The sequence below is a fragment of the Pangasianodon hypophthalmus genome, chromosome 4 (assembly GCF_027358585.1).
Source record: "Pangasianodon hypophthalmus isolate fPanHyp1 chromosome 4, fPanHyp1.pri, whole genome shotgun sequence".
Classification (NCBI taxonomy): domain Eukaryota; kingdom Metazoa; phylum Chordata; class Actinopteri; order Siluriformes; family Pangasiidae; genus Pangasianodon; species Pangasianodon hypophthalmus.
Genome location: NC_069713.1, coordinates 19697379 through 19723487, shown reverse-complemented (window position 1 = coordinate 19723487; position 26109 = coordinate 19697379). Strand labels below are relative to the sequence as shown.

Below are 26109 nucleotides of genomic sequence, written 5' to 3'. Positions count from 1 at the left end.
ATTATTCTAGGACATGCCTAAAATATTTTTAGAGTCCCAAACAATGTGAAAGTTTGTGCTGTATGCCAGTATTTGCCACACCAAATATATTTAAAAACCTTTATCACACTCCATCCATATACTACTGTATGTCTTATATCACCACTGAGTTCAAGCACAAACTGTTCCATTCAATATGGCATACTGTAGACTACTAGTACTGCTGAGGATATAAGTATGCATATTTCAGCGTACTATCTAGCATGTTAGCAGGTTACTTTGACATACTATTCAGTACAGTAGTGCGTGTGTATTTATTTCCCTAGGCATATTTTATAGACTAAAAGCACCAAACTGTACTTTTTTTCTTGTCGCTTGGAAACGTGAATATCCAATACCTTTATAAATACTTTAAGGTAAATGATTGGACTTTAAGGTCCACTGATGTAGCTTTAAAGCTTTACTCTTAAAACTATTTATAGGTACACTACATACACCTTCCCAGGTGAAAGATATAGTACATACTAGAACTATACCCTTGATGGTACCATCCTGTGGCCCAGGAAAAGTACAGATTGATACCTTTATTTCTGAGATTGTATACTGTTTAGTACGAAAGTATGGGTAGTATGGATTTTTCTAAGCATAGGAGGACCTTCTCTTCAGTGCAGTGGTATGGGTAAGTACTATACATACTATTTAGTGTGGATCAGTGTGTGTGTGTGTGTGTGTGTGTGTGTGTGTGTTGTGACGTACATTTTAGAAGACAGCATACTATTTGGCAAGAAAGTATGCGTAGTGTGCAGCAGCAGTAGCAGGCGTGTTTGGGTGTGAATGTAAAGTTGATCATAAGACAACTCATCATGCAGCGTTGTCCTGAAAAAGCCACACTGACGTAACCGTTCACCTTTGTGCTACTTTTTTTCGTCACACTCGATCACGTTCACTGTCTCGCGAGAACCTGGTCAGCGGGTATAAAAGCGAGATCAGGCGCTCTTTCGGGAAAGTTTACTAAGCGCGTCTGACTCAGAGTTTCAAGTTTGTCTTCCGGCTATAGACACAGAACAACGGGTGAGTTTTTAAATATTATCCTGTATTTTATATTGAATTTTTTCCCCAAATACTTCCTGTGACTAGTCGAATAGTTTAATAGCCTTTCTAAATCTTTTACAGTGAGAGACATGCCTCCTGTGGAAATAATGAACGAGGTGTGTACATATATTGCTCTTTAAATGTACTTGTATACTGTATTTGTCTAGGTCTGTGTTATTGCTATACCATCCCTGCTGAAAAAAACAATAGAAACCATCACAGAAATGGTTACTACAAATACCATTACAAACCATTAAAACCATTAAAACCATTACCATTACTGGTACTTAATGGTATCCACTAGACATAACATGCCACCAATAGAAGGCAACAGATTACCAGTAGAGACCTACAGGGACCATTAGAGTTTCCATTAAAACTAATACAATTCCCATTATAACCATTAAAAACATTACAGATTCTATGAGGGTTTCTATTGTTTTTTTGGTTTTTTTTTTTTTTTTCCCAGCAGGGATGTAATGTCTAACTACACACTCTCAGACATAAAGGTGCACTGTTCCACCAAACTGTACTGTTCCTTGTCACTAGGGTGGTACCATCAAGCAGACATCTTTTGTACTTTTAGTATGTATTGTCATACCTTTAAAAATCATATAAGTCACATAAATGGACATTAAGGACCATTTTTTAAATTCTAAAAGCTCTTTAAAGGTACGCTACATGTAACCTTGATGGTACCATGCCAACAAGGAAAAGTCTGAGTTTGATACCTTTATTTCTGATGGTACAGCCCAAACTTTCATGTAGCATATTATAATGGCTTTTTGTATTAATTAACCTTTGATGACATTTAGAATGTGGTTACTCGAGTGGCCAAGCTTCCACTGGTGAGTTCCACCTATGGCATGGTGTCAGATTTGTACAGTAACACCAAAGACAACCATCCAACCATCAAGTCGGTGTGTGAGGCAGCAGAAATGGGTGTAAAAACGATCACTTCAGCTGCCTTTACCAGCGCCTTGCCAATCATTGGCAAGCTGGAACCTCAAAGTAAGCATCATCTCAGGATTGGATCAGTTTACACATTGTATTAACATAGAACAAGCTTTCTCAGATTATATTTCTATTTTTGTTTAGTCTCTCGGGCTAACGACCTCGCCTGTAAGAGTCTGGATAAAATTGAGAAGACCCTGCCAATTCTTCACCAGCCTTCTGGACAGGTGAGATAAAAAAAAATAGCCAATAATAATTCACAGCAAACATCAACCAAAAAAGGTCTGTGGGTAGGTTTTTAGTCAGCATGCTTAATTTAGGTAATCTGCCTTTGGCATTGTTTTTCTTATAGCAGAGATTCTTTAACGTCACTAACGTCACATTTCTTTACAACTCTTATAGCTTGTTACCAGTGCTAAAGACCGGGTCACTGAAACCATGAACGGGGCCAAGGAGACCATGTCTCACACCCTGAGTCACGTGATGGGCCGAACCCGAGGAGTAGTGCAGGAGAGCATGGAGAAGACGAGGATGGTTGTCACTGGTGGTGTCCACACAGTGATGGAGAGCAAAGTGGCTAAGCTTGTGAGCAGTGGTGTGGACACTGCCCTGAGCACGTCAGAGATTCTGGTAGAGCGCTATCTGCCTGCACCTGAGGACAGCCAAGGTGATTTCTGGTTTATTGTAGTAAACACTGAAGCTGTTACCAGCAATAATAACAATGTGATTTGACTTTGCTTCATTTCTATTAAAAAAAAAAAAACATTAAAAAAAAGTAGGACAGTGCAATTAAAAATAGCATTCCTAATTTTTCTATGGATAAGTTATACAAGAGTATTAGCTGTCCCTAAATGGCTTAAAATGGATCCTCTTTGATAGGAAAACAACTGAACCAATTCCAGCAGTCATCTGACCAAGTTTAACCCAAAGAGACCAATGACCTCAAATCCATAGTTATTTTTTTCAGTGTAGTGCAATCTTTTGTTTACATAACTCCAGTGAACATTTCCAGACCTCTAAATATCTGCTTAACCTCATTTCCTGAAATCTGTTTCTTTTACGTGCTCTCTCAGAACACGAGATAAATGTGACCAAAGGTTTTGATGATGAGACCAATGAACCCAGCTACTACGTGCGACTGGGCTCAATTTCTACCAAGCTGCGACAGAGGGCTTACCAGAAGGCTATCAGCAAGGTTCGTGATGCCAAGAACAACAGCCAAGAGTCCATCTCTCAGCTAAACCGCACCATGGATCTGGTAGGTGACCTGCGAAGCCAAATCTCATGTTTTTTCTATCTTGATAACCCTCACTAGTGATCTATGAATAGACTGCTTAGTGAAAAGTGTGTACTCCTGCTTGCTTAGAGCTTGAATTTGTGTATTTTGTTCATAAAAATGATTACGTAGACAAATCCCAAGAGATAATGCCATGAGCTCTGTTGTTCATGCCAGATGCCTCAACACCAGTACGCAAATGGTTTGGTCTTAACACTGTAATAGCAGAATAATAAAACCTATTCTCTAGCTCTACTCAAATTTTACTCAGTGTCACACTGTGTACGCTTCATGGTGAAGTTTCTCAGAACCACACATTGTCATAAGTCCAAATGAGTAGGAAAGCTCATGATATTGCAAGAAATGTAACAGCATTGACTGACTTTTCACTTTTTTCACTGAATGATGAATCTGTCTTCATTAGATTGAGTACACAAGAAAGAACATCAGTGGTGCCAACCAGAAGGTGGTTGACAAATTGAGCGCATTAATGGACTGGAAGTCTACATCTCAGAGTGACAGTGACACAGAAAACAAGGCAGAGGTATAAACAATGTTAAAAACTAATTTTCTTCCTTGGCTAAACAAGGGCTTTGAGCCATAACACTAAAAAAAAAAAAATTACCAGACCTTATACAAACATTTTTTTTTCTCGTCTATAGCTAATCGAATCCCGGACCTTGACCATTGCTCGCAACCTGACGCAGCAGCTACAGGCGACTTGTTTGACCCTCGTGTCCAACCTCCAGGGCCTGCCACAGAACATCCAAGAGCAAACACTGTCCATTGGCCACATGGCCATGGATGTGTACGCCAGGTTCAACAATGCTGCAGCTCTGAGCGACCTGTCCGACACGGTGCTCACCAACACTCGTGGTCAGCTGATGCGCATGAGAGATTCCATTGACAACGTCATGGATTATTTGGTCAACAACACGTCACTCAACTGGCTGGTGGGTCCGTTTTACCCTCGCACAGAACCGACTAGAAAACCAAGAAGCCAGTCCAGTGAAGAGAGCAGTGTTCAGCCTGAAGTGGAAATGCAGCCACTTGATCAGGAACATTAGTTTACCCACACTATGTCTTTGCAATGTTTTCTGAATTTCTGATTAGTCTTTTTTTTTAATCATGTTTTTTTTTTATCTTGATGCTGGTAATGTACATTCTTTACTATAAAATACTACTCATTCTATCCCTCCCTCTACTTCTATCTCTATCGATACTACTCTTTCAATCTCTATCTTTTACCCATGAAATAAACAATTTGCAGTATTTACACTATCAATCAATTCCTCAGTAATGTAAAAACACATGACCAAGTTAATAAATGAGTTTTGTTGCATCATCAGCATTATAACCATGAAGTTCTTTCTTATGTAATGTATTGCTTTTGTACTGTCTTTCTACATTTCTAATAAAATCATAATCATATAAACAATTAAGTGTGTAGTACTTTAAGTTTTTTTTTGTGTTGCAAAGCAAATATGCCTTGAAAAAGAGTCTAATTATATTTCTAAGCATTCATTCAAAAAATAAATCTTACAGAGAAATGTTTGTGTCATAAAGAAAGTAACATTAAGTAACTGTGAAAAGTAAAAATTAAAGTAAAAGTAAAAACAACACAATGCTATAAGAGAACTGATGCACTTTTAAAGGCTTAAAATGGCTTAAAAAGGCTTAAAAAGGCTTTAAAAATTTTTTTTAAGATGGGTGTCACAATCAGGATTTGTCCTCGTCTCATGCCCAGTGATCCTGGGATAGACTCCGGAGCCACCGTGACCTCAGTAAAGATAAAGGATAGTGTTAACTGAAGATGAATGAAAGAATGAATACACTGATTAGCCATAGCATATTATCATATAATAACATTGATTTTCTTGTTACAGTGGCACCTGTCACAGGGTGGGATATATTAGGCAGCAAGTGAACTGTCAGTTCTCTAAGCTGATGTGTTGGAAGCAGGAAAAATGGGCAAGCGTAAGGATCTGAGCGACTCTGACAAGCGCCAAATTGTGATGGCTAGAAGACTGGGTCAGAGCATCTCCAAAATGGCAGGTCTTGTGGAGTGTTCCCAGTCTGATCAAGCGGACTGTCTCAGTCAGATCCGATCTGTGGGATGTACTGGACAAACAAGTCCGATCCACCATCAAGTCTCCACTCTCCACCTCGCAGCTTACAGGACTTAAAGGATCTGCTGCTAACATCTTGATGCCAGATACCACAGCATACCTTCAGAAGTCTTGTAGAGACCATGTCTCGATGGGTCAGAGCTGTTTTTGGTGGCACAAGGGGGACTTTGACAATATTAGGCAGGTGGCTTTAATGTTATGTCTGATCGGTGTATAGTTCTGCTAAACAGCAATCTCAACTAGCCAGCAGCTTTTCCACAGAAACTGTAAACATAAATACTGTCAGAGCTCCCCCTAAGGTTTGAGGTGGAGATGATTCTGTCATGCAAATAGCTCCTCTGACGTTTTATTTTCAAGTCTAGTCAATGAGCTCAAACTGGAAGTTTGCCCTATCCAAGATGGCGTCTTTATCGAAACGACACGGACCATGTTTATATGCTAGAGGGACAGAGCATATACGGCAACATGGGCATCCTGTGGACATTTGCTCATGTCTAAATGACTTAATGAAAATTCTACATGTACATAATATAATAATTTTCAGAATGTGTCTTCGAGTCACAGCAAGTAGTCACTCTATGTATTTCCGGGTGTGGTTACGAATAACTTCCTGTGTCGTGCAATTGTCTCAAACAATTTGGCGGTTTATAGGAAGTGGTTGACGAAACAAAGTCTTTAGCTAACTTAGCTGCTGTAATAAAGTGAGTTTTACTTCACGGACTTGGTTAAGTAAACAATTAATGTCGTTCAGTGGTGAAATATCTCGCTGTTTCCTTCTTTTGTCCGTTGCTTTCAGTGAGGCGGGTCAGTATGGAGTGTAGGGCGTCGAGCACCGCGGCTAGCTAACTGTTTCAGGGTGTTAGCGAGCTGCGCTAGCTGACTGACTGCGCTCAGCTGAGCTCTGCTTCTTTCCTACGACTAGCGGGCAGCTGTTTAACTGCCCAGTGGATTTATGCGTTAAGAATGATGTGTAATGTTCAGGATGCTGGTGGGAGATATTTATGGTGGTATCTTCAGAGTATGGAGTTCCATCTCGACGTGGCTGCCAGCACGAAAGGAAAAACAAACATCAAGCATCTCAATCTGGGGATGTAAGTGCATCACACTCCTGAGGTCTTCCATTTTGTTTTCATTTGGAGTCTTGATTAGTGTACTTGAACTGAGAACTTGTCTGATCTATTTGTAAATTAAACTTTTTTTTTCTTCTTTCTGCTTCATATATGATTGCATATTGCACAATGTCAGGCTCAAGAAAGCATAACTGTAAAAAAAAAAAAGTTAGTTATAGTGACAATAAGCTTTCAAAAATCAATCATGGAGATAATAGTAATAATACTTTATAAGCTGATGAGTACAAATACCTGCTACCACAAAACTGGGGGAACATTTACAAAATGTGTTTTTAAGTGTTTAATCAAGACATTGTTGGAACAAAATTTTAAGTTCATAGTATGTTTTACTCATACTCACATGTTATATTTGCATATACTGACATGTTTACAAGTCATGTTTATTACATACTGCTCATCTATATTGTGCAGATTGCATACACTGTAAAGTATATATTCACCATCTATCCATTTATCTATCTATCCATTCATCTATCTATCTGCCTGTCTGTCTATCCATCTTATTCCTTGCTTGTAAATCTTTATGTGGCCCATAATTTTTTTTCTCATTCTTTTGTCAAACCCATGCCAGTGCCATTTCATTCCCAAAGACCTGGAATAGAAAGTAGACAGGAAGAAAGTACCTTTTATAATACAAACCTTTGCATTTTGATATACACGCCACATGCCAGTATAATAGTGATACTGTGACAGATTGTCACAGCACTTTATTTTTACTCAGGAATAAGGAGCTGCTTGGACATTAAAATCAGTTATACTCATTTGAGTTGTTTATTTCTTCCTCTTTATCCTTGCTAAAGATTTTTTGTAGACATTAAATCACATTATCAACAGCAATAGTATTCCCTATGTTTTTCCCATGTGGCACCACTTTCCTCATCTTCAGGAAGTGTGTTTTCATGATCAGGGTCACTGTGGCTCTGGAGCCTGTCCCAGGACCTGAGCTCAAGGCAGAAACACACCCTAAATGAGACGCCAGTTCATCACAGGGCACCATGCTCACACATTCTTGTGCTCAATCACACCTAGGGCCACTTTAGCATAGCAAATCCACCTACTGTTATGCTTTTGGGATGTGGGAGGAAACCAGAGAACCCAGAGGGAACCCTACACAGACACTGAGAGTACACGCGCAGAAGCTCCACACAGACTGGGAGCTCAGGATCAAACCGGGGACCCTGGAGCTTTAGCAACTCTAATATCATGATGCATATTGTGTATTGTGAAATTTATTCATGTATCGTGATACTTAAACCTTGTTAGTCTGTGGTATTAACTCTGTAACTTCTAAAGTATGTTTGTACTCACTGTAATCTGGTTGCATATTGGACAGGAACATGTTTGATAAACCAAACAAGGAGGCCTCCTACCTTGTCGTCCATTTCTTGTTTAAGAAGTTGAACCCTACACGCGTGCAGGATGTCTTTAGGTAGGTTACAGTTAAAGATAAGACACAGTAAAATACTACAATCTCCTACTTCTGTTCTCTCACAGTCCTTCACAGTTATTTGCTTTGTCATTTAGACATTGCTGGCCAGTTTTGGATCACAAGTCAGATGCTGAATTTCGTAAGGTGACATTTGGATGGCTCCAGGAAATAGCGGTATGTTGTAAAAACAAAAGAATCTGTAATGTCCACTGTACACACAAGTTTTAACCAGTATTCTAGCTAAGTTGTAATCTATATAAAACTGTATCTCTGTACTTAGAACGAGAAAGGGAGCAATTTTCCCAAGGTTGTCGCGTCACATTTACACTCTTCCTCTGGACCAAGATTCGTCAATCTTATGCTTCACTTAGCTAAATACGTCATGCTAAAAATGATGAAGAATTTTAGCACAGGTAGAATATTTTGACATTTTTCACTCACTATTGTTTTAAGCAGTAGTACTGTACCACTGCATAACATAATATTTTTCTGTTGAATGTGGAAATTTAGATGGCACATGGGTTCCAGAGGCTGCAGCTGTTCCTGCAAGTTCTCAAGAGTTGGAATTGAAGCGCTTTCAGATGGTGAAGAGACGCTTCCAGAGAGTGTCTGTGGAGCAAGACGCTCTCATTCAGGACTATCAGAAGAGAGCTAGGTTAGTTAAAGTACTAAAGAGACACAAGTGCATGATTTTGCACAGTAAAACTGTCCCCATATTTGTTGGAGTGTTTTTGGTTTATGAGAGTTGGATCAAAATGTCTTTTTTTTTTTTTAGACATTTGGAGAAGTCTTTGAAGGACCATAAGGCAGAAGATGTCAAATATGATGATTTGCTCAAGTAAGTTTTAGCTGACATTTAATGGAATTACCTGCAGTCACTTTAGTTCCTGGTTATTGCATACATCAAGTACTGTATGTGGCTACATTAAACCTATTACGCCAAAGGATTGAACTCATTGTGTACTTCAGCTGTTAGTGAATTCCAGCATTCAGTAAATATACTGATTTCTACAATACACCCATTTCATTTTAGGACTCAAGATATTTTTTTTTATATTTTGGCATTATTTATAATTGTCAGTTCTCTTCATTAAATTGCTGATATGCATTCTTGTAGGAAATATGAGAACACCACCAACTTGGAAAAAGACCTTCTGGAAAAGATTCACAAGGTTTGTTGAAGTTTGGTATTACATGCATCACAAATTTAATTAAATACTAACATGCTTAAATGTGGCTCTATAGGGCATTATATTTACTTCTAGTGACCAAGTGCAGGTCACTCAATCAGTTTGAGTTTATTAGTTTGCACATGATTGCAAATAGTCAAGCTCTGGTGTTCATTTCTATTTATATTTTTTCCCCCAAATCATTTTTGCACCAACTCCTCATCTTTGCTAACTGTCCTGTTTGATTTTAGGTTCGAAGCTTGTGGGCTGAGATCGATAAAGCTTTGTCCAGGCTAGAAGGAGAGCGGAGTATGTTGGCTAGTGTGATCGAAGGCAAGGGTGATCAGTATGTGCTGGATGGAAAGGACATTAGTGTGAAGATTCCTGCAGTTCTGCTGGAGAGAATGGAGAGGTTATCACATCAGGTCAGTCAGGAAATGCACAATTTTAGCTTGTCTTTAACATCTCATGTACACTCACCGGCCACTTTAATCTTCAGCTGTCAGCCTGTGCCCACTGTAACCTCAGATTCCTGTCTGTGACTAACGGGAGTGGAACCCGATGTGGCCGCTTACTGTTGTAGCTCATCCATCTTAAGGTTTGAGGTTTTGTGCATACGGAGATGCTCTTCTGCTCATCACGGATGTACAGAGTGGTGGAGTTACTGTAGCTTTCCTGTCAGCTGGAACCAGTATGACCATCCTCTGAGCCCTCTCATCAGTGTTTCCACCCACAGAACTGCCACTCGCTGGATGTTTTCTGCACCATACTATTTAAAATCTGTAGACTGTTTTGTGAGAAAATCCCATGAGATCAGCAGTTACTCAAATAAAATACTCAAACCAGTTTGTCTGCTACCAACAACCATGCCATAGTCAAAGTGACTGAGTTCAGTTTTCCCCATTCTGATGTTTGATGTGAAGATTAATTGAAGCTTTTGCCCTATATTTGCTTGATTTTTATGCATTGCTCTGCTGCCACATGATTGCCTGATTGAATAATTTGCATGAATCAGCAGTTGTACGAGTTCGTTTTAAAGTGGCTGATGAGTGTATATGTCCATGTTACAAATATAAGTAATATAAAAAAAAATAATTGCAATGCTTCACCCTAACCACAGTGATTTAAATAGAAAAAGTATTTAAATGTTCTCTTTTTATGGTGTACTTAGACCAGTGCTGGCAGTTTGTATGAGGAAGGCCAGCCAGTCATCCTGCGGTTGCTTGAGCTTCTGAATGTGGGATTAAGACTCCTGAGCGAGGAGCGAGCCAAGCTTTCGGGTCCATCGTCACAGCTCAGCCACCAACCTCTCCAGGAACAAGCTTTGCTCATGAATCGTTCAAAGGAGACACTGAAAAGCATGAGGTATTAGTTTTAGAGCATAATAGTAAGCATAGGCTTTTTTTTGTCTCTGTTATAAATGCAACTACCAAAACCACAAGAATGAGTGTTTTATAGAAGTTGTGTTGAGACATAAAGCAGGACATGATACATTTATTAGTTAAATCAGCTGCTGAGCAACTGCAGAACTGTTTATTGGGTTCAGGTGGGAGCAATTTGTGTGTCCTTACCTACAAGGAGGAAGCTATCTGTTCTAATATAAAGCCATGAAGACAATTAGTAGAAGGTAGAAGCTGTAAAATATTGTTAAAACTTTAGCTTGTTGTTATCGTCTCGCTTAACAAAATGTTTCCAATGGTTAGTATTGATTTCTTTAGGTGACTGTTTAGGTCATTATTTTATTATTTACTTGTTATTGAACTTAAATATATTGTTGCTTTCTAGGCGCAAGTTGACCAAGGAGGATATTCCACAGATTAAGAGCAACATAAAGAAGCTGGAGTTAGACTGGGAGAAGAAGTGGGCTGAATGTTTGAGCCACACTCCCTTGACCTCTTTCCTTAAAGATGATCCTGTAAGTTTAAAGTGAATCTGTTTAATGTTTGTCAACAATATCTCCTGAGGAGCCTAAGATTACTGCTACTTTAGTTCATGTATCATAACTTACCTTCTAGTTCTAACCAAGTACTGTACTAAAATAATGAGGTTGGTAGTTAAAGGTTTATGGAAGAAAACATGGTTCTTTTACTTTTGATGATGTTAATATTGATCTCTTGAAATGGATGTTTAGGCATTAGGAATGTATTTTAATGAATGTTTTAAATAAGTCGGCTGCACGTCTTGTATCACAGGTTTTGGACTTCCTTTCTCCAATGCCTCCACTATCCTTTGAAGCAGCTTCTGAAGTTAGCTTCAAGGCTAGTATCTTCTCACAGTATCCAGCTAAACTTTCTGGTAAGTTTTGTTGTGTCAAGATTTTGATGTCTTTTTTTGGCTTGATCCTGCATCCTTAATGCAGTATTAATGGTTTTTGTTTGTGTATTTTGGATTTAGAACTACCAGAACAGACCCTTAAAGAACAACCTTGTCTCACTGAGCAGGAAGTTAAAATGGATGGTGATTTCTTAAGGTGCCATGATCTCCAACTGTGCTTCAACTTCTGGACAGATCAGTAAAAATCTTCCTTTTTTGTAATGTTTTGACTGGTTTCTCATCAGACCTGTTTTCTTCTCCAGCAGCTCTCTTCCAGTAGAGGACAAAACGGAAGACATACTTTTTTCCAGTTGCTTTGCTTCACCAAGGCCTGTCTCTCCATGTGTTGTGCACCCCTTAACTCCTACTAGTGTTAAGGTGCCATCAGTTGCTCCTACACCCAGCCCTGTTCAGGTAGATATTTTCAGGTTCAGGTGACTGAAAATATTGGCTTGCTTGTCCTGTTACACACACATCTTATCGCCATTGGCTTATGAATAATATATTTTTGTACTACAAGTGTACAACTACAAATGTATCTTGCTGTCATACTGAACTGTGGTTTGCTTGCACTGATCTTCCTCCTACAGTAGCATTCTGATAAATGAAGTATATGAAAAATGCAATGGTAAAGTGGGTGTTGTAATGAAGTTGGTGTGACGGGCATCTTAAATCTGAGTCGAGTCCTCTTAATGTGTATTCTATGGAATAATTGTCCTTAATAAATGTAGCTATGAAAATCTGGACCTGTGACCGTTACATCCAATTTCATATGTGGTGTTGGTTTGCTCTTTTTGACATCAGTTTGTAATCATAACTAATGCAAACTAAATAGTACCGGTCTTGAAGGAGTGACAAAGTGCTGTTTTGAATGTGAATGTCAAGCAACATGTGTAGGTGGTGGGAAACTGATACATGGGTAGTTCTGAACTATGTGCTGCTCATCACTAGCATTCCCAAGATAATACCTGCTTTCTGATGACCGGGGTGAATTGAGGGAAATCACAACGGACAGATACGGAGCAGACAATCCTTGTATTTATGAGGGTCTGTTTTTGGATTTGGTCACAATTCTGTGTTGGAAAAAAAAAGAACAGAACTTAAAGAATCAGATTTGCTTTGGTGTCTTAGTTTTCTCTCTTGTATTTTTGTAATTGTTCTCTCATCGTTTACAGGCTAGTAAGAGGAGACCCTTGCTTTCACAAATGAAGACATCTGCTGTGAAACCAAAGGCTCAGATTCTGGAGTTGGAATATGAGAATCTAGCGAGTCAGGTATGTACCAGATTATCTAATCAACTATTCAGTATCCTGCGACTCTGTAGCGAAAAATGTGTGTGTGGTGGGAAACTGATACATGGGCAGTTCTGAACTATGCACTGTTCATCACAAGCTTTCCCAAGATAATACTTGCTTTCTGATGACCGGGGCGAATTGAGAGAAATCGCAACGGACAGATACGGAGCAGACAGTCCTTGTGTTCATAAGTGTTTTGGCCTATGTGTAATTGGACTGTACTTACGTGCAGTGTGTCTGGCTTTTAGTTTGCTGAAGCTGTGACCATGAGTCCAGTGGATGGAAGAAAAAGCGGTATGGAGCTGGAGCAGTTGCTCAATACATTAGCAGACCCCTTCACAACAAAGAAGCAGCTCCCTCGCACACCAGAAAGCTTGAGTAAGTTTTCAATGCAGTTTTTTTTTTTTTTTTTTTTTTTAAAGGAATTTCTAATGGCATTGGAATGATTTCAAAAATGATATTCGTGCAAATCAAACCTCACATACTAGCATCGTCTGGTAGATGAGGAAGGTGTTATTGGCTTGAGGGGTCTTCTGTACTTTGCTATTAGTTCTTCATTTTTATGAATTGATTAATATATAAGGTTTTATTTATTTCAGTTATGGATGTCAGAACATCATGGAGAAAAGCAGTGGAAGAAGGGAAGGCTGAGAAAAAGCAGGAGAAATGTCATGATAGCCTCTCTTGGGTCAGAACACCGATTTCTGAGGGTAAAGAAAGAAGCCCCAGCCCAGAAAACTTTTCCTTGAGAGATTCTGCAATACTGAATGCTGACCCTCTCCCATGTAGTCCCCTTCCATCCCAGCAGGGGACCTCTCTGCACTCTACTGTTGCCTGGGACACCTCCCACCTGGAGGCTCTAAGCCAGAGCTCCAGCAACATCATCCACTTCAGCATTGCTCATGAGACCTTTCCAGATGCAGAGAATGATGTTTCTTTCAACTGCAGTGATGGCTCGGAGGAGGTCCAGGAGGTGGAAGAACTTCTCCTCCCCCCAGTTACGTCATGTTCTCCTGAAGTAGAGACTACACACCAAATGGTTCGAAGACATCTGGACGAGTCCCCTTTCGCAGCGAGGTTCAAGGAGACAAAGTCTGACTTCATGCCAGCAGCACTAAGGACAAGTCCAGGGTTGGGTAGTTGTAGTGGGGAGAAAGTATTTTCTCTGGACTTGGACCAGTTGGAGAGTTTCTCATCTCCTCTACGAGAGGAGCTCACCCTGCCCAATCTTGTAACATTCTCACCTATGGATGAACTCTAATCAGTGTTTAGTGTCTTAATTCATAGTACAAATAGTTCAGGGAACAAATGCAGTTTTTCACCTTTCTGTGCTATGGTGCCACTATCAACAGACTGGTTGAAGGAACTCTGGGAATTGAAATCTGGAGAAACTCTAACCTTGAAGGTTTTCTCTTTTTAAAGTAGCCCTGTTCAGTCCTAATGTTCATTTTAACACCTGGTTTGTCTTAAAGTTCATCAGATTATTTGTACTAATATTTTTTTAAATGTTCATTGTTATGAATGAAGTGAGCAATTCTAATACAAGATTGGACAGGTCTAAGATCATTCAACAGGGACTGGGCTAATAAATGTAATGAGCATGATTTAAGCAGTTTCTCAATTGTAATAAAGTAACTTTGTGCACTGTTTATTTTTTGTGTATTATTAAATTAAACTGGTCTGTACTTCCATAAACAAGCTCATCTGGTACACTTTGGGGTGTCACTGGATACATTGTCCTTCTGCTTTTCATGGGGGGGTCACAGTGGCAACAGGCTGAGGAGGTCAGTCCAGACTTCACTGTCCATCACCATAGATTCCAGCTCCTCTTAGGACATCCCCAGGCATTCCCAAGCCAACTCTGAGATGTACTGTAATCTCTACTGGGTTCTGGGTCTGCTCCAGCATCTCTGCCCAGTGAGATGTGTCTGATACAACTATAGCAGGATCTGCCCAGGAGGCTTATTTGGAAGGTGTCCAAACTATCTCTGCTTGCTCCTCTCACTTTGGAGGAGTGTCCTCATGGTCTATTCACTTATTTTGCTGACACTTTGAAGAGGGTTCTACATAGAAATATTTTGTAAAAAAGCAAACCCCCTGTACACTCTCAGAAACTAAGGTTGCTGTGGTTGTACCGTGAAGGGTATGTCTTTTGTATCATTTAAACGGGGGGAAGATGCATGTAGTGGACCTTTTAATTAGCTTTTAGAGCAAAGCTTTAAAGGTAGCTTACATCAGTGGTCCTTAAGGTCCAGTCATTAGCTTAAATTGTTTTATAGGTACACCATATTCACTTTTCCAGCTGGAAAATACATAGTAAAGGTACAAAAGATGTACCCTTGATGACAATACCCCAGCAACAAGGAAAAGTAGTTTAATTTGTTAGAGTGTAGGCTTCTAGATGGAATATTTAATGGTTCTTCAAATGTAGCAAAGTGAATAATCCCTTAGGGTGTTATTTTATGAGTATATACTGTAATCTATATATTATTAAGGGGAAAGGGACTCTGGAGGAACCCTATAACAGCGTTTCTCTTCCAGAGAAGTTTTCCAGTAGAAGGCTAGTACGATTAACCACCTAAAAGGAGCCCTAGCCATTCAGACATGTCAGTTTGTGCACTGTAGCTACTGTTTTCAACGTTTGGTAACGGACACCTGTTAAGCTGTGACAAACATTTTAAGATAGGGGGCAGAAGTAACCTGTGTAAAAATGTGTAAGGTGATAAAATAGAAGTGGAGCAGAGTGAGTGGCTGTTCTGGGCGGCTCCATTCCGCCTCCAGGACTCGCAGAAAGCTGAGAGCTCACAACGAAGTAACGCGACGCAAACATGGCGCCCACTCGCAACGCTGCACACCGCTGAGAGTAACGACAGCGCGGGGGAAAGTTTCCACGGATAAGCGGCTCACTCTCGTTTTGGACGTCCAGCGGCCATTGGTGTGAGAGTCTGGAGACGGTGCGAGGGATAGCTGAGAGCTGTGAGTGGTCTACATGTCGGCGCTCTTTCCTATAGTCGTGTAAACAGCTGGTATGTAAGTGTTACTGGGACTCTTTGCGTCTGAGAAGTTTCTTGGTTTTGAAAATAGCACCTCGCGCTTCAAATGTGCTTCGACGCAACAGCGGAAGTAATTTTGCACGGCAAAAACAAGGGAAAATATTGCAGTTTGGCTGCTGGCGCTTCACTTTGGACTTCCCGCAGAGAGCGTACGTTAGGCGCCGGGTGAAGCTTTATGGCGTGGCGTTGTTTTGGGCTGGCTTAAACACCAGCAAAGTGGCTTAAGATTAGCATAGCTAGCTCGATTAGGGGAGGTTTTGGTATTTCCAGTGTCGCAGTGAGACACAGTCGTTGATCAGTGGTGTAGTGCACAGGCTAGGTGAAGCTGACTTTGTTAAATGCCTTGTTGAAAGGATGCAACAGTTGGGCGCAGAGAACGGCCACTTTTCTAGGCCCCATGATCGCTGCACTTCAGCACAAAAGCTGCAGGTGGTTCAGGGTGTGTCTCAGGTATACACTGGAGTCATTTAGCTCTTGAGAAACACATCCGCCTGATCGGTAAAGCCAGGAAGTTTAGGGCGGTAGCTGATAACGCAGCCTGGCGGAGGACTAATGACTAAGTCAGCATCAGGCGGAATCTTTTATGTATGGGGCATATCGATAACTTTCCATCCTTCTTTGGAGGTGAATCACCTTTTGAACAGTGTTGCCAACTCTTTTCAGGGGACAGCGCATGCGCAAAAAGTGGCTAGAAGTTGCCCGGTGACGTCACAGACGTCATAATTTGCATATTTATTGTTTCGACACGCTTATGTTCTTATTAACACGTGTTGCATGAAGATTTTTTATTTTTTTTGGAAGACATGTAGAATAGAATAGAAAAGCGTTTATCAGATTATAACTCCTTTAGTTACTTTTTGTAAAAATGAATAATACTTTGGTCATGGCACTACAAACCAACTATTCACACATTTACCAAAAGAGTCAAACCATTTATTTACATATTTCCAAAATACTATAATTTCTATCAAGAGCAGAGACAAAAAAAAAAGAAGCAGTGATAAAATGTAGTTAGATATGAAAAAGTGTTTCAGAAGGAATAAGTAGCTTTTTATAATCTTATTTATTAGTTTAAATAGAATGAAGAATTGTATGGCTGGCACAAACAATGGTGATCAGTGATTGGTCGTTTGGAGCAACGGTGGTCCGTGATTGGTCACTTGGGAACATAGGCTCACACGAGTGCAACTCAGTCAGGCTTTACACACTGGTGATGAGTCGTCCAAAACTGCTCTCACAACACTCCCCTTCATTAGCATTCGCTAATGTCTCCTCCGAAAGTTGCTAGATTTGTCGCTTGGCTCTTCAGTTTTATTTGTATAGCGCTTTTAACAATGGACATTGTCACAAAGCAGCTTTACAGAAATATATAAACTCAGAATATACATTTTAAATTTATGAATTTATCCCTAATGAGCAAGCCAGAGGCGACGGTGGCAAGGAAAGACGATATGAGGAAGAAACCTTGAGAGGAACCAGACTCAAAAGTGAACCCATCCTCATCTGGGTGCTAACGGATAGTGCATTTATAAATAAATCCCTTCTATAACTTGTACTATATGGTCAAAAAGTGCAATTGTGTAACCACAAAAAGTAATTATAGTTTTCATGTGAAGTCTATTTTGTTGAAGTTATCAACTGTTCATCCATGGAGACTTGAGTGCAAACCTGTTTGTGGGAATTGCAGTCGTAAATATCATAATAATTGTAGTCCTAACAGTAGCATACAGGGGAAAAAAAGAACAGTGGCAAAACTGTTCATATCAGGTGAAGTCCAAAGCCATCTTCATGGTTTCTAAATGGTACCATCCACAGTAATCTCATGTATCTTTAGGCTGTTCGTGTGGGGCCATCCTCAGCAGCAGCGAGTGGTTGCCAAGTGATGAGAACTCCAAGCAGAAGCAGGGCATCAGGATGGATCAGGCAGGTCCAGAGAGCAGAAGCGGTCAGGATCACTGGCATTAAATAAAGTTCCTAAAGGGCTCTGAAGAGTTGATGGGTCTAGTGACAACATTACTAGGTTTGTTAACGCTGCTTTTGAAGCTTGCGTGTGGTTTCAAGGGGTTTCATAGATTCATAAAAAACAGGCTTTGTAACACTTTTAATTGAAAAGTATGCACTGTTGAAATGTTTATTAATATTAAAATTAGAATTATGATCCTATTTTGTAACGAAATTGCAGAGAACCCATTGAAATGGTTCTCTGTTCCCTCCAAAGGGCAAAGTGCATTGTGAGTATAATAGTGTTCTAGGAGACATCGTTTGCACACTTACCCGAAGCATTGCATTGTGGGCATGTCATGAACGCACTGGATGTTCTCTGATATGTGTTCGACAACATGGCTATAAATTGACAAAACACTTTGGAGTGAATGATGTGCAGTTTGAGACATACAGATTTTTTAACATGCTTGAACTTAGTCCATATTCCAGACACCTGCTAGTTTTCTTAACAGAGGTTAGTTAAGTCTATAGTACATTTTAGTGCTGCTGTCTAAATGAAGGTAGTGAAGCATTGCTCCAAGCTACATGCATTACACAATGTACTGTCCTGACCCCGGTGCGAGAAATTGTCCCATTGGTCACTTCACGTTGAGGTTAGATTTTGGAGTGTGTAAGTGGTGTTTGATATTTACAAAACCAAACTAAAGGAAGTATCATAACTTCTCACTGTAAGAATTTGCTACGTTCAGCCTGCTTGATCAATAGCTATATGACCTTTACTTTATCTGCCTTGACCTTGTGACTGCATGTCATGTCGTGCGGAGTAGATCAGTGTTTAGTCTATGAGCTTCAAGATCACAAAGTTTAGATGTGTGTCGCCTATAAATATATTCAGACCTTGTGGTTTGCCAAAGCCACATTGTCTAAGCCCATGCCAAGAAAAGTTGTGGGAGTCATAAAAGAAAGGCAGTTCATAGAGAGTGGGAGACAGAGGTAAAAGAAGGGCATGGGGCAGGAAGGCTGGGCCTCTTCAGTGAAAGAGAAACATGACACTGTCCTACTGTAGGTGTGTCCTTTCCACCTTCAGCTAGCTGACCATTGTTTAGGTAGAGCTTGGAAAGGACACTGCTGGCTTTGGTGTGTGTTTCTGCTCTCTAGTGAATATTTCCATCCATTCAAGTGCACCTGAAGCTAGTATTTAGAACAAGGAGCTAGCTCAGACTGTTGTGATGTGTGCTAGCATTTGGAATGAGAAGCTGTAATGGGTTTCATAGGCCAGCCCAGAGCCACAAAAATCATACAGCACTCCTAAGTAGCAAGTCCTGCTGTTTTAATGACATATCAGTTTTTGTGACAAGTCTACTAGTATAGGGTTTCTCAAACTTTGTGCAGTGAGGGACCCTTTTAACTTTTAAAATTTCATTGACCCACTTAATAGACATTTATTTAATGAGCATAAATAAACTTTTTAAATATTAGACTCATTATTTCATTGCATACAGTAATATTTTACTATTTATTGGAGCCATAATACATAAATTCCTGAACTTTCCACTGGCAGTTGATTAGTTTTAATTCATTATTACTGGTTATTGAGTTTTGGGTTAAGCTCATTCAATTCAACTGCACAGTCAAACAAGCCAAATAACTAGAAGAACTCAAAAACACAATTATTTTTATTAATGGTTGAGTTGGGATTTCCACCACTGGCTGCACTTTAAAGTACCCCAAACTTTGAGAAGCACAGCACCAGGCCAGAAATCCTTCTCAGTAACCATATGATTCATTAGTATTATTTTTCTTAATGTTTCTGGAGTTGACTGTGAGTGGGATCACTAGGCTGTGCACAGTTTTAATAGAGAGGGTGAGACAGTTTTGCCTCCAGGTAGGCTCTCTAAGTGATTGCCACGCAGCAGCACGTACAGCTTGTGATGTTATAATCTGGCCTTTAGAGCACCTGATGTGGGCAAAATAGCAGAAGTAACATGACGCATGACGCCTGTTTCCATATCAATAATTGCAACCGTATTGGATTTTTGTTGGGTAAAACACTGGGCTTAATATTGGCAGTTTTAGCATAAATTTACAAGCAGCACACTTCTCTTTCTCTCCCTGCCTTCTTCAGTTTGCCTTTCTGTTTCTTATTCACGGAACAGCTCAACAGCAACTGAGTGCCTAAAGGTTTCATGGCCTAATTTGAATGTCCTCTTGTATGTCAGGTGATGATATTATAATGTAGGTGTGGCCATTTTAGGAGATTTCCAGTGAGCCACTGCATTTGAATGTCTAACGACTGGATTGAGTTGGGTGGAGCTCGCGCATAAAATAATCAGTCTGTAACCTTGAAGCACTTTCACTTGGATAAGGTTTAAACAGAATGATTTTGAGGCTGACTCACCCTTTCCTGAGGGCTGTAAAAGGTGTTCCAGGTTTGGCTGTTAAATTAATGTCTTCCCACGTTATCTTGTGGTGTGGAGTGTGTAAAATCCAGTCATAACCTCTCTGAGCCACTCACAGTATTTATGACTCATCAGCCTATAGTGCAGGGAATGCAGACCGTCTCATGTAAAAACGCACTCTGAATGGCATGAACGGAAGAACAATAGCCAGTCACAGTCAAGTTGTGTTTGTTCATGAAAAGTTGTCTGGTCTCTGATTTGTGAGCATAATATGAAAGTTTAAATGAAATTATTGATGACTGACGGACAGTGCAGGTCTCCCACATTTTTTTTTTTTTTTTTTTTGTATAAATCATGTAGCATGGCGCAGGTATAAGTGTGACGCTTGTTTTGTTAGATCCTCTTCATCCTATATCCTGTAATGGAGTAATCGGTGTTCGTCTTTCAAATGAGAATGCGTTCTAATGGCAGTAAACGTGACAGTAGAGCTGTTTGAGCCACAGGGTATATCACATGTTAATCATTGTCTCAATTCTGGTCTTACTGCTATGACACAGCGCTGCAAATGAGCCCTCTAACAAGCCCTTCCAGCAGAGTTATTGTGTGCTGTGAGCTTGATGAATCTTAGACATTTCACATGACCGTTTCTGTGTTTTTTTTTTTTTGTTTGTTTGTTTTTTTTTTTTAATGAATCACAGCACTTGTGATCCAAAAACCATAAATCATTTTGGTCAAAACAGTGCAGGTCAATAATAAACTATGCCACAGACTTCACCATTGTGTATGATACGAAGCTCATGATGTGTAGCAGTATAACCACAGTGTCTGTGGCATTTTGTCCATTTGTGTATCTTACAGTCTCATGTTGGTACGTAGGTATAAATTTTAATAGCTGCAAATTGCTGCAGCTATTAAAAAAAGTATTATAATTGTTTCATTAAAGCAGTTCTTTAACAGGTCTCCAGCCTCACAGTGCTTTGCTTGGAGGTTCAGACGTTGACTTATTTCCTCCACTGTAAAAGTTTTCCATCAGCAGGAACAGAAATGTCGCTTCTCCCTCCTGAAACCTAGAGTCAGCTTAGAAACTACATATTAGTATGCAGAAGCTGGTTTTCAGAAATGCTTGCATAAGTCTGTCTCACTACATCAGCAATCAGCAGACCAGCATGTCACTCTTCCCAGGAACATTACAGACAGCAACCATGCTCATTTTTAGTCGATTTTGTGGGGCAATTACAAGAGCCATCCCTGCAAATTTTGAGCTGGAGGTGAGAGACACTACAAGGTGTCTCCCGCAGAGTGTTATTTGTTTTCCCTGGCTCTGAATTCAGTACACGACTTTATTGGCTAACATGGGTGGTGAATTTCTTGATGTGACTTTTATATTGCCTTTAGAGCTCTTCATCTGAGAAAGAAAAGTGTAGTCATTCTGTACATATCAAGGTTTTTAGCTCTGCAGTGTTGAATGCTCAATTCTGTTTGGTCAGAAGGTTTTGATTAATTTTCTATGACCTCTGACAGTAGTGCCGACTGTAATTCAAATCACACGTTTATTATTAATGCATTCATTCTAATACATTTTTGTTTCTGCAGTAATAACTTACTTATGTGATAACATGAACTAACTGGTTTAGTGGCTGTTCATCAACATTAAACGTAACTATGAACAGATAAAACATAAGACATGTAGTTCTCTAATAAATAAAAACATGTTAGTGTTGGCAAATTTCTATGGTACAAGACGAATACAATAGTTTAGGACATGCTGTTATTGGAAAATAGTTTGGGATGGTGTAATCACCAGATTAAAAAAAAAAATGTTCCCAACTGATCATCTCAGGTTTGCTTCATACTTTCTGGCAATAATGTCCCTATTCCCAATAATTAGTGTGCAGAATTTACTGTAACAAGCAGAGCTTCAGAAAAAGTTACAAAGTTCCATAAGTCATTACTTTTTAACTATTCATGCTGGATGCAGGAAGGCATATTTGAGACCTTAATGGTTTGGTTCAAGGTAGCAACTTCATATTTTGGACATTTGCCGTTTAAAACATGCTCTTTTATGTGGTATATTTCTTTTTATGGTAGACCTGTCATACATGGGCAATATGAATTTGATATATAAATGTGAAATGATTTTTTTTAACTCCTCATAAATCAGAAAGTTCGAGTTCTTTCAGACATGCACCTAGCTACTAAAAATAATTGTAACATCAGTAATAGATATGAAAATTTGAAAGATCTGATGTGCTTTAGTGTGGAGATGTAGAGGGCCAACATTGCTCCAAAGCATGAAAGAATAATAATAATAATAATAATAATAATTATTGTTATTATTGCTATTATTGTTATTATTATTTCTTTTTAAAAAATTATTTTCAGCAGGCCATAAATTGGCAAATATGCAACTGTGGACCTTTAGAAGTAAAAGACATTCTGCTAGAGAACAATCCCTGAAAATTTCATGCATCCAGCATGAATAGTTCAAAAGTTATGAATTATGGAACTTTCAAACTTTTTCTGTAGCTCAGTAAAATTAGGGCTCCACCACCTTTTTAAAGCCTCTATATCTCAGAAACTAATGCAGATACAAACCTGAAATTCTGCACACTGTTTATTGGGGATAGTGCCATTATTTCCATAAAGAATGAAGTAAATCTGAGGTGGTAACGGTACTCTGCTTCATGCCAGGCCACATCACAACGCCCCAGCTTCGAATATTTTCCTGTAACAACACGCCCCGTTATGTTTTTTTCCTTGCATAACTCATTTTTCCTGCCTGAGCAAGATTGTGTTGGTAGACTCCTTGTTCCTGTTCCTGTTACCGTTTCCTAAGGCTGTAATTAAATACTTGCAAAGGCAGACTTGGCTGCAATTTTAGATAAGCTACAGATGAGCTGCTGTCAAATTGCCAAGAATGTGGAGCCCTAAAGTGTTTTCTGATCACTTGTGGGGTGACATGAAGCTTGTTGACACCTCTATTGAAGGCTTGACATTTTGGCGTAGGGTTTTTTTTTTTTTTTTTTTTTTTTTATAAATTCAATGTAGTTTCTCATCTGTGTGAAATGTCCGCTTGAAAGCCTGTCCAAAGATGATAAGTCTTTCTTTCTTGCCAGATTGATAGCCTAGTAACTTTTTACATTGGATTCACATTCCTGTGTAGATTTTCAGCGAAGTGTAGCTTCGTGTGTGGCTTTACACCTCCTTTCCCGCTATGTTCATTGCCAGCGCCACATTGTGATGACAGGTGGCTAAGGCATGTGCTACATCTCCAATGGTGGCTGCTGCTGCTGATGTCTTTAAGTGTCACATGGAGTGGATTGTGTTTTTACATGCGTAAGTGATCACTGAACACTGAGAGATCACTTCAGCATATAACTAAGCTCATATGTATTAGATAAGCAGTAGGCTGCTGAATTAAGCCACAGAGTCGACCTTATAAACTGGGTGTTTTGATTAAATGGGTATATTTTTTATTTTAAATGGGCGTTTCTTTGACTGCCTTGGCATTGTCACATTTGGACTTAAAAGCTTGTGGTGTATCACTAGAAAAATGGCATTTTTGATTTTTAAAAGGCAAGTACTGAAACTTACTCTGTTTACATTTTTTAAGCTTAAAAATAGCATACATTTTAGATAAGCTACAGCTAGTTCTAGTCATCAAGAAAGTGGAGCCCTAAAGTGTTTTTATCTGAAACAGCAGAAAATAATTTCAGTTGATGTAAAAATTAAAAATAGTGTTTAAGAAACATTCATCCATTCCCCTGCACTGCCTATTGCTAAGCAGCATCCCTAGTGTTACCAGATCACATGGTATTTCTCATGATTGGACTATTTTAAATTATCAGCATCATACAATCCTACTCCATGCCTGATATCTTTTGTACACTTTTCTGGCCATTAGCTCCAGCATCTTGAAGGCTGAAATCTGATCGGCACTTCAGTGCATCCACCCACTGGTTTCCAGTGGGAAATCAAACCGTACACCACATCGAGCTTGTCAATATATAGTCATTGGAGTGAAGATATAGTCATTGGAGTGAAATGCAGAATGTTGTTTTTAAAAGATTTGTTTGAAGCAGTTGTGCGTCAAAGGGAAGCACACATGTTTGCCGATGAGAAAGGTCGGTAGCTGGTCATCTGCTATGTCAGTCAAATTGGCTCGTTCTCTGAAAGAGCACTAATGCACACCACTGCATGAACATACATAACTGTTTTGTGAAAGTGTATGTATGAGAGACAGAGAAAGACAGAGATTCAGACATCGCCATTCCCCTCAGGCAATCTTGATCTTGAATGTGGCTGTTGTGAGACCTCACAGAGGCTGGGCAGAGAGAATTGAGACAAGTGGTGTAGGGCACAGGGCTACCAGTCGTTTCTCCACCCCTCCCCCTGCCTCCACATAGTGGAGCGTCTGTCCGATACAAAGCTTTTGGCCTTTTGTGCCGCGTATGAGATCAGTTACTGTGGAGGAGACTGTGGGGAGAACTATCAGGTTGATAGCTGTTCAACTGCTGTTGCATCACTTTGCTTAAGAAGCGAATACTTTGTGCGAAGGTTTAATGTTTATCTTTTTTTTTTTTTTTTTTTTTTCTTCATAACAGCCTTGATTAGTATGGGAAAGCTAGAGTTTGACAGTTTAAAGATGGGAGGAAGATCAGGCCCTGGGGCTTTTACTGCAATTCTTTTTCAAACTGAGGCTAGTTTTATTGCCAAGAAATGTGACCTCAGCTTTCCAGAGACAAAAGAGCTTGGCAGTCTGCTTGTAAGCCTGTGTGAGAAAGGAAGGCTCTGTGGAAAAAAAAAAGGAGAATGGAAGAACAACCGAGACTTGAAAACCTTGAATTACCCACCTGCCCTCAGCAAGTCTAAAACGTAAGATGGCTGAGTGTAACTGGTGACTGCAGCTTTTAAAAATGTTCTGGATTTTGACTTTGAATTGTTCAATCTATCAGATTAGCCTCTTTATTGGACCCAATTATTTGTTTAAACTTTGGACCAAATGTTTTTGTAGGACTGATAGGCTTGATTTGGGCATACATTTTATTTACAGATGTGTTCGTGTAACCTGTTTTGATAGTGTACCATTGACCCTAAACACATTTGTGAAAGTACTTGCTCCTCTCTGTGATAAATCTGATATAGTTCAGGTAGAATTCAGGACATGCTCTACATCCCGATTTATGTGCATTGGTTTTTTTTTCATTCTTAGGCTGGCAGTATATTAACTTCTAACTATAGATACGGGTATGCACATGACTGCTAGGCAAGCAGCATTTATCACATGCTCATTTGTATACCTTTTTTGCATCTGGACAAATGATACCTCTTACAGGGCAGGTACATTAACCTGCAAAATATTAGAGTATTCACGCATGAGTATAACTCAGTCTTTAGGACTTGTGCTAATGCTTTAAAATGTATGACTCTGATTCTATTCTATTATCTTTTATGGATACAGAAAGGCTATACAGCAGCATGCAGGTGCTCTTGAACAGACCTATTGCTCTTTGATGCACCACTAAACAAAGCATATTGTCACCTGATCTGCTGCTACCTGCAAGCCTGAGCAAAACCAGTTCTGAAATAAGGAACGCCTGTATCCTAAGTACGTCACATGGCATTGAATTACGCAATTGTTTGTTGATGGGGTAAAAGTTCAAGTCCACCTGGCATAATTAGTAAGGGTTATACAGTATTATTGCATGTTTCTTTAACGAGCATTAACGCATTTCAGTGAGTGCATTAATGTTAACTGTTGATATAATACACTTTTTTATACACATTTTCACACTGGTTACTTACAGGTGTGCTGTAATGCTTAGAGCTGCAAAATGTCACTCATGTTGTATTGCACCAAAACAAATCATGTATAGTGGGATGAACAGGGTGATTGCTAGCCACACTCAGCTCACTGACTCAGCAGTTTGACCACAGCTGCTTTAAT

At 39.6% G+C, this 26109-nt stretch overlaps 3 protein-coding genes and 2 non-coding genes across 11 annotated transcripts in view; all 5 read left to right on the top strand.

The window, feature by feature from the left end:
- Nucleotides 1–928: 928 nt before the first annotated feature.
- Nucleotides 929–4739, top strand: plin2 (perilipin 2). Its single transcript, XM_026935905.3, has 8 exons — nucleotides 929–1050; nucleotides 1153–1187; nucleotides 1887–2082; nucleotides 2170–2252; nucleotides 2428–2692; nucleotides 3099–3283; nucleotides 3726–3845; nucleotides 3964–4739. Exons 2-8 carry the CDS (start codon nucleotides 1161–1163, stop codon nucleotides 4366–4368), a joined length of 1281 nt encoding a protein of 426 aa, XP_026791706.1. The 5' UTR covers nucleotides 929–1050; nucleotides 1153–1160; the 3' UTR covers nucleotides 4369–4739.
- A 1158-nt stretch (nucleotides 4740–5897) lies between these two features.
- On the top strand, nucleotides 5898–14415 carry haus6 (HAUS augmin-like complex, subunit 6). Of its 3 annotated transcripts, XM_053233181.1 has the most exons (17): nucleotides 5898–6131; nucleotides 6227–6521; nucleotides 7894–7989; nucleotides 8085–8163; nucleotides 8270–8402; nucleotides 8500–8644; nucleotides 8765–8827; nucleotides 9107–9161; nucleotides 9410–9583; nucleotides 10330–10523; nucleotides 10944–11073; nucleotides 11351–11453; nucleotides 11553–11628; nucleotides 11735–11885; nucleotides 12647–12745; nucleotides 13015–13144; nucleotides 13366–14415. In XM_053233181.1, the coding sequence occupies exons 2-17, from the start codon at nucleotides 6394–6396 to the stop codon at nucleotides 14025–14027; spliced, it is 2418 nt and encodes an 805-aa protein (XP_053089156.1). In that variant the 5' UTR covers nucleotides 5898–6131; nucleotides 6227–6393; the 3' UTR covers nucleotides 14028–14415. The 3 variants fall into 3 exon arrangements, with proteins under 3 accessions (XP_053089156.1, XP_053089155.1, XP_053089158.1); XM_053233180.1 differs by having other exon boundaries at nucleotides 5898–6521; XM_053233183.1 differs by having other exon boundaries at nucleotides 5900–6521; nucleotides 11738–11885.
- LOC113540750 (small Cajal body-specific RNA 8) lies at nucleotides 12373–12503 on the top strand. Its single transcript, XR_003404118.1, has one exon. It is a non-coding gene; the product is annotated as a small Cajal body-specific RNA 8 (non-coding RNA).
- On the top strand, nucleotides 12814–12944 carry LOC113540749 (small Cajal body-specific RNA 8). Its single transcript, XR_003404117.1, has one exon. It is a non-coding gene; the product is annotated as a small Cajal body-specific RNA 8 (non-coding RNA).
- Nucleotides 14416–15471: 1056 nt separating the features above from the next.
- Nucleotides 15472–26109, top strand: part of dennd4c (DENN/MADD domain containing 4C) — a 49803-nt gene continuing 39165 nt past the window's right edge. Inside the window, exon 1 of one of the 5 annotated variants that reach the window (XM_034303423.2) lies at nucleotides 15472–15742. The gene's annotated coding sequence lies outside the window, so the exon portion shown is untranslated. Of the gene's footprint in view, nucleotides 15797–15817; nucleotides 17840–26109 lie in introns of those variants that run through there. The other 4 variants (XM_034303420.2, XM_034303421.2, XM_034303422.2 and 1 more) reach the window with 4 other exon arrangements.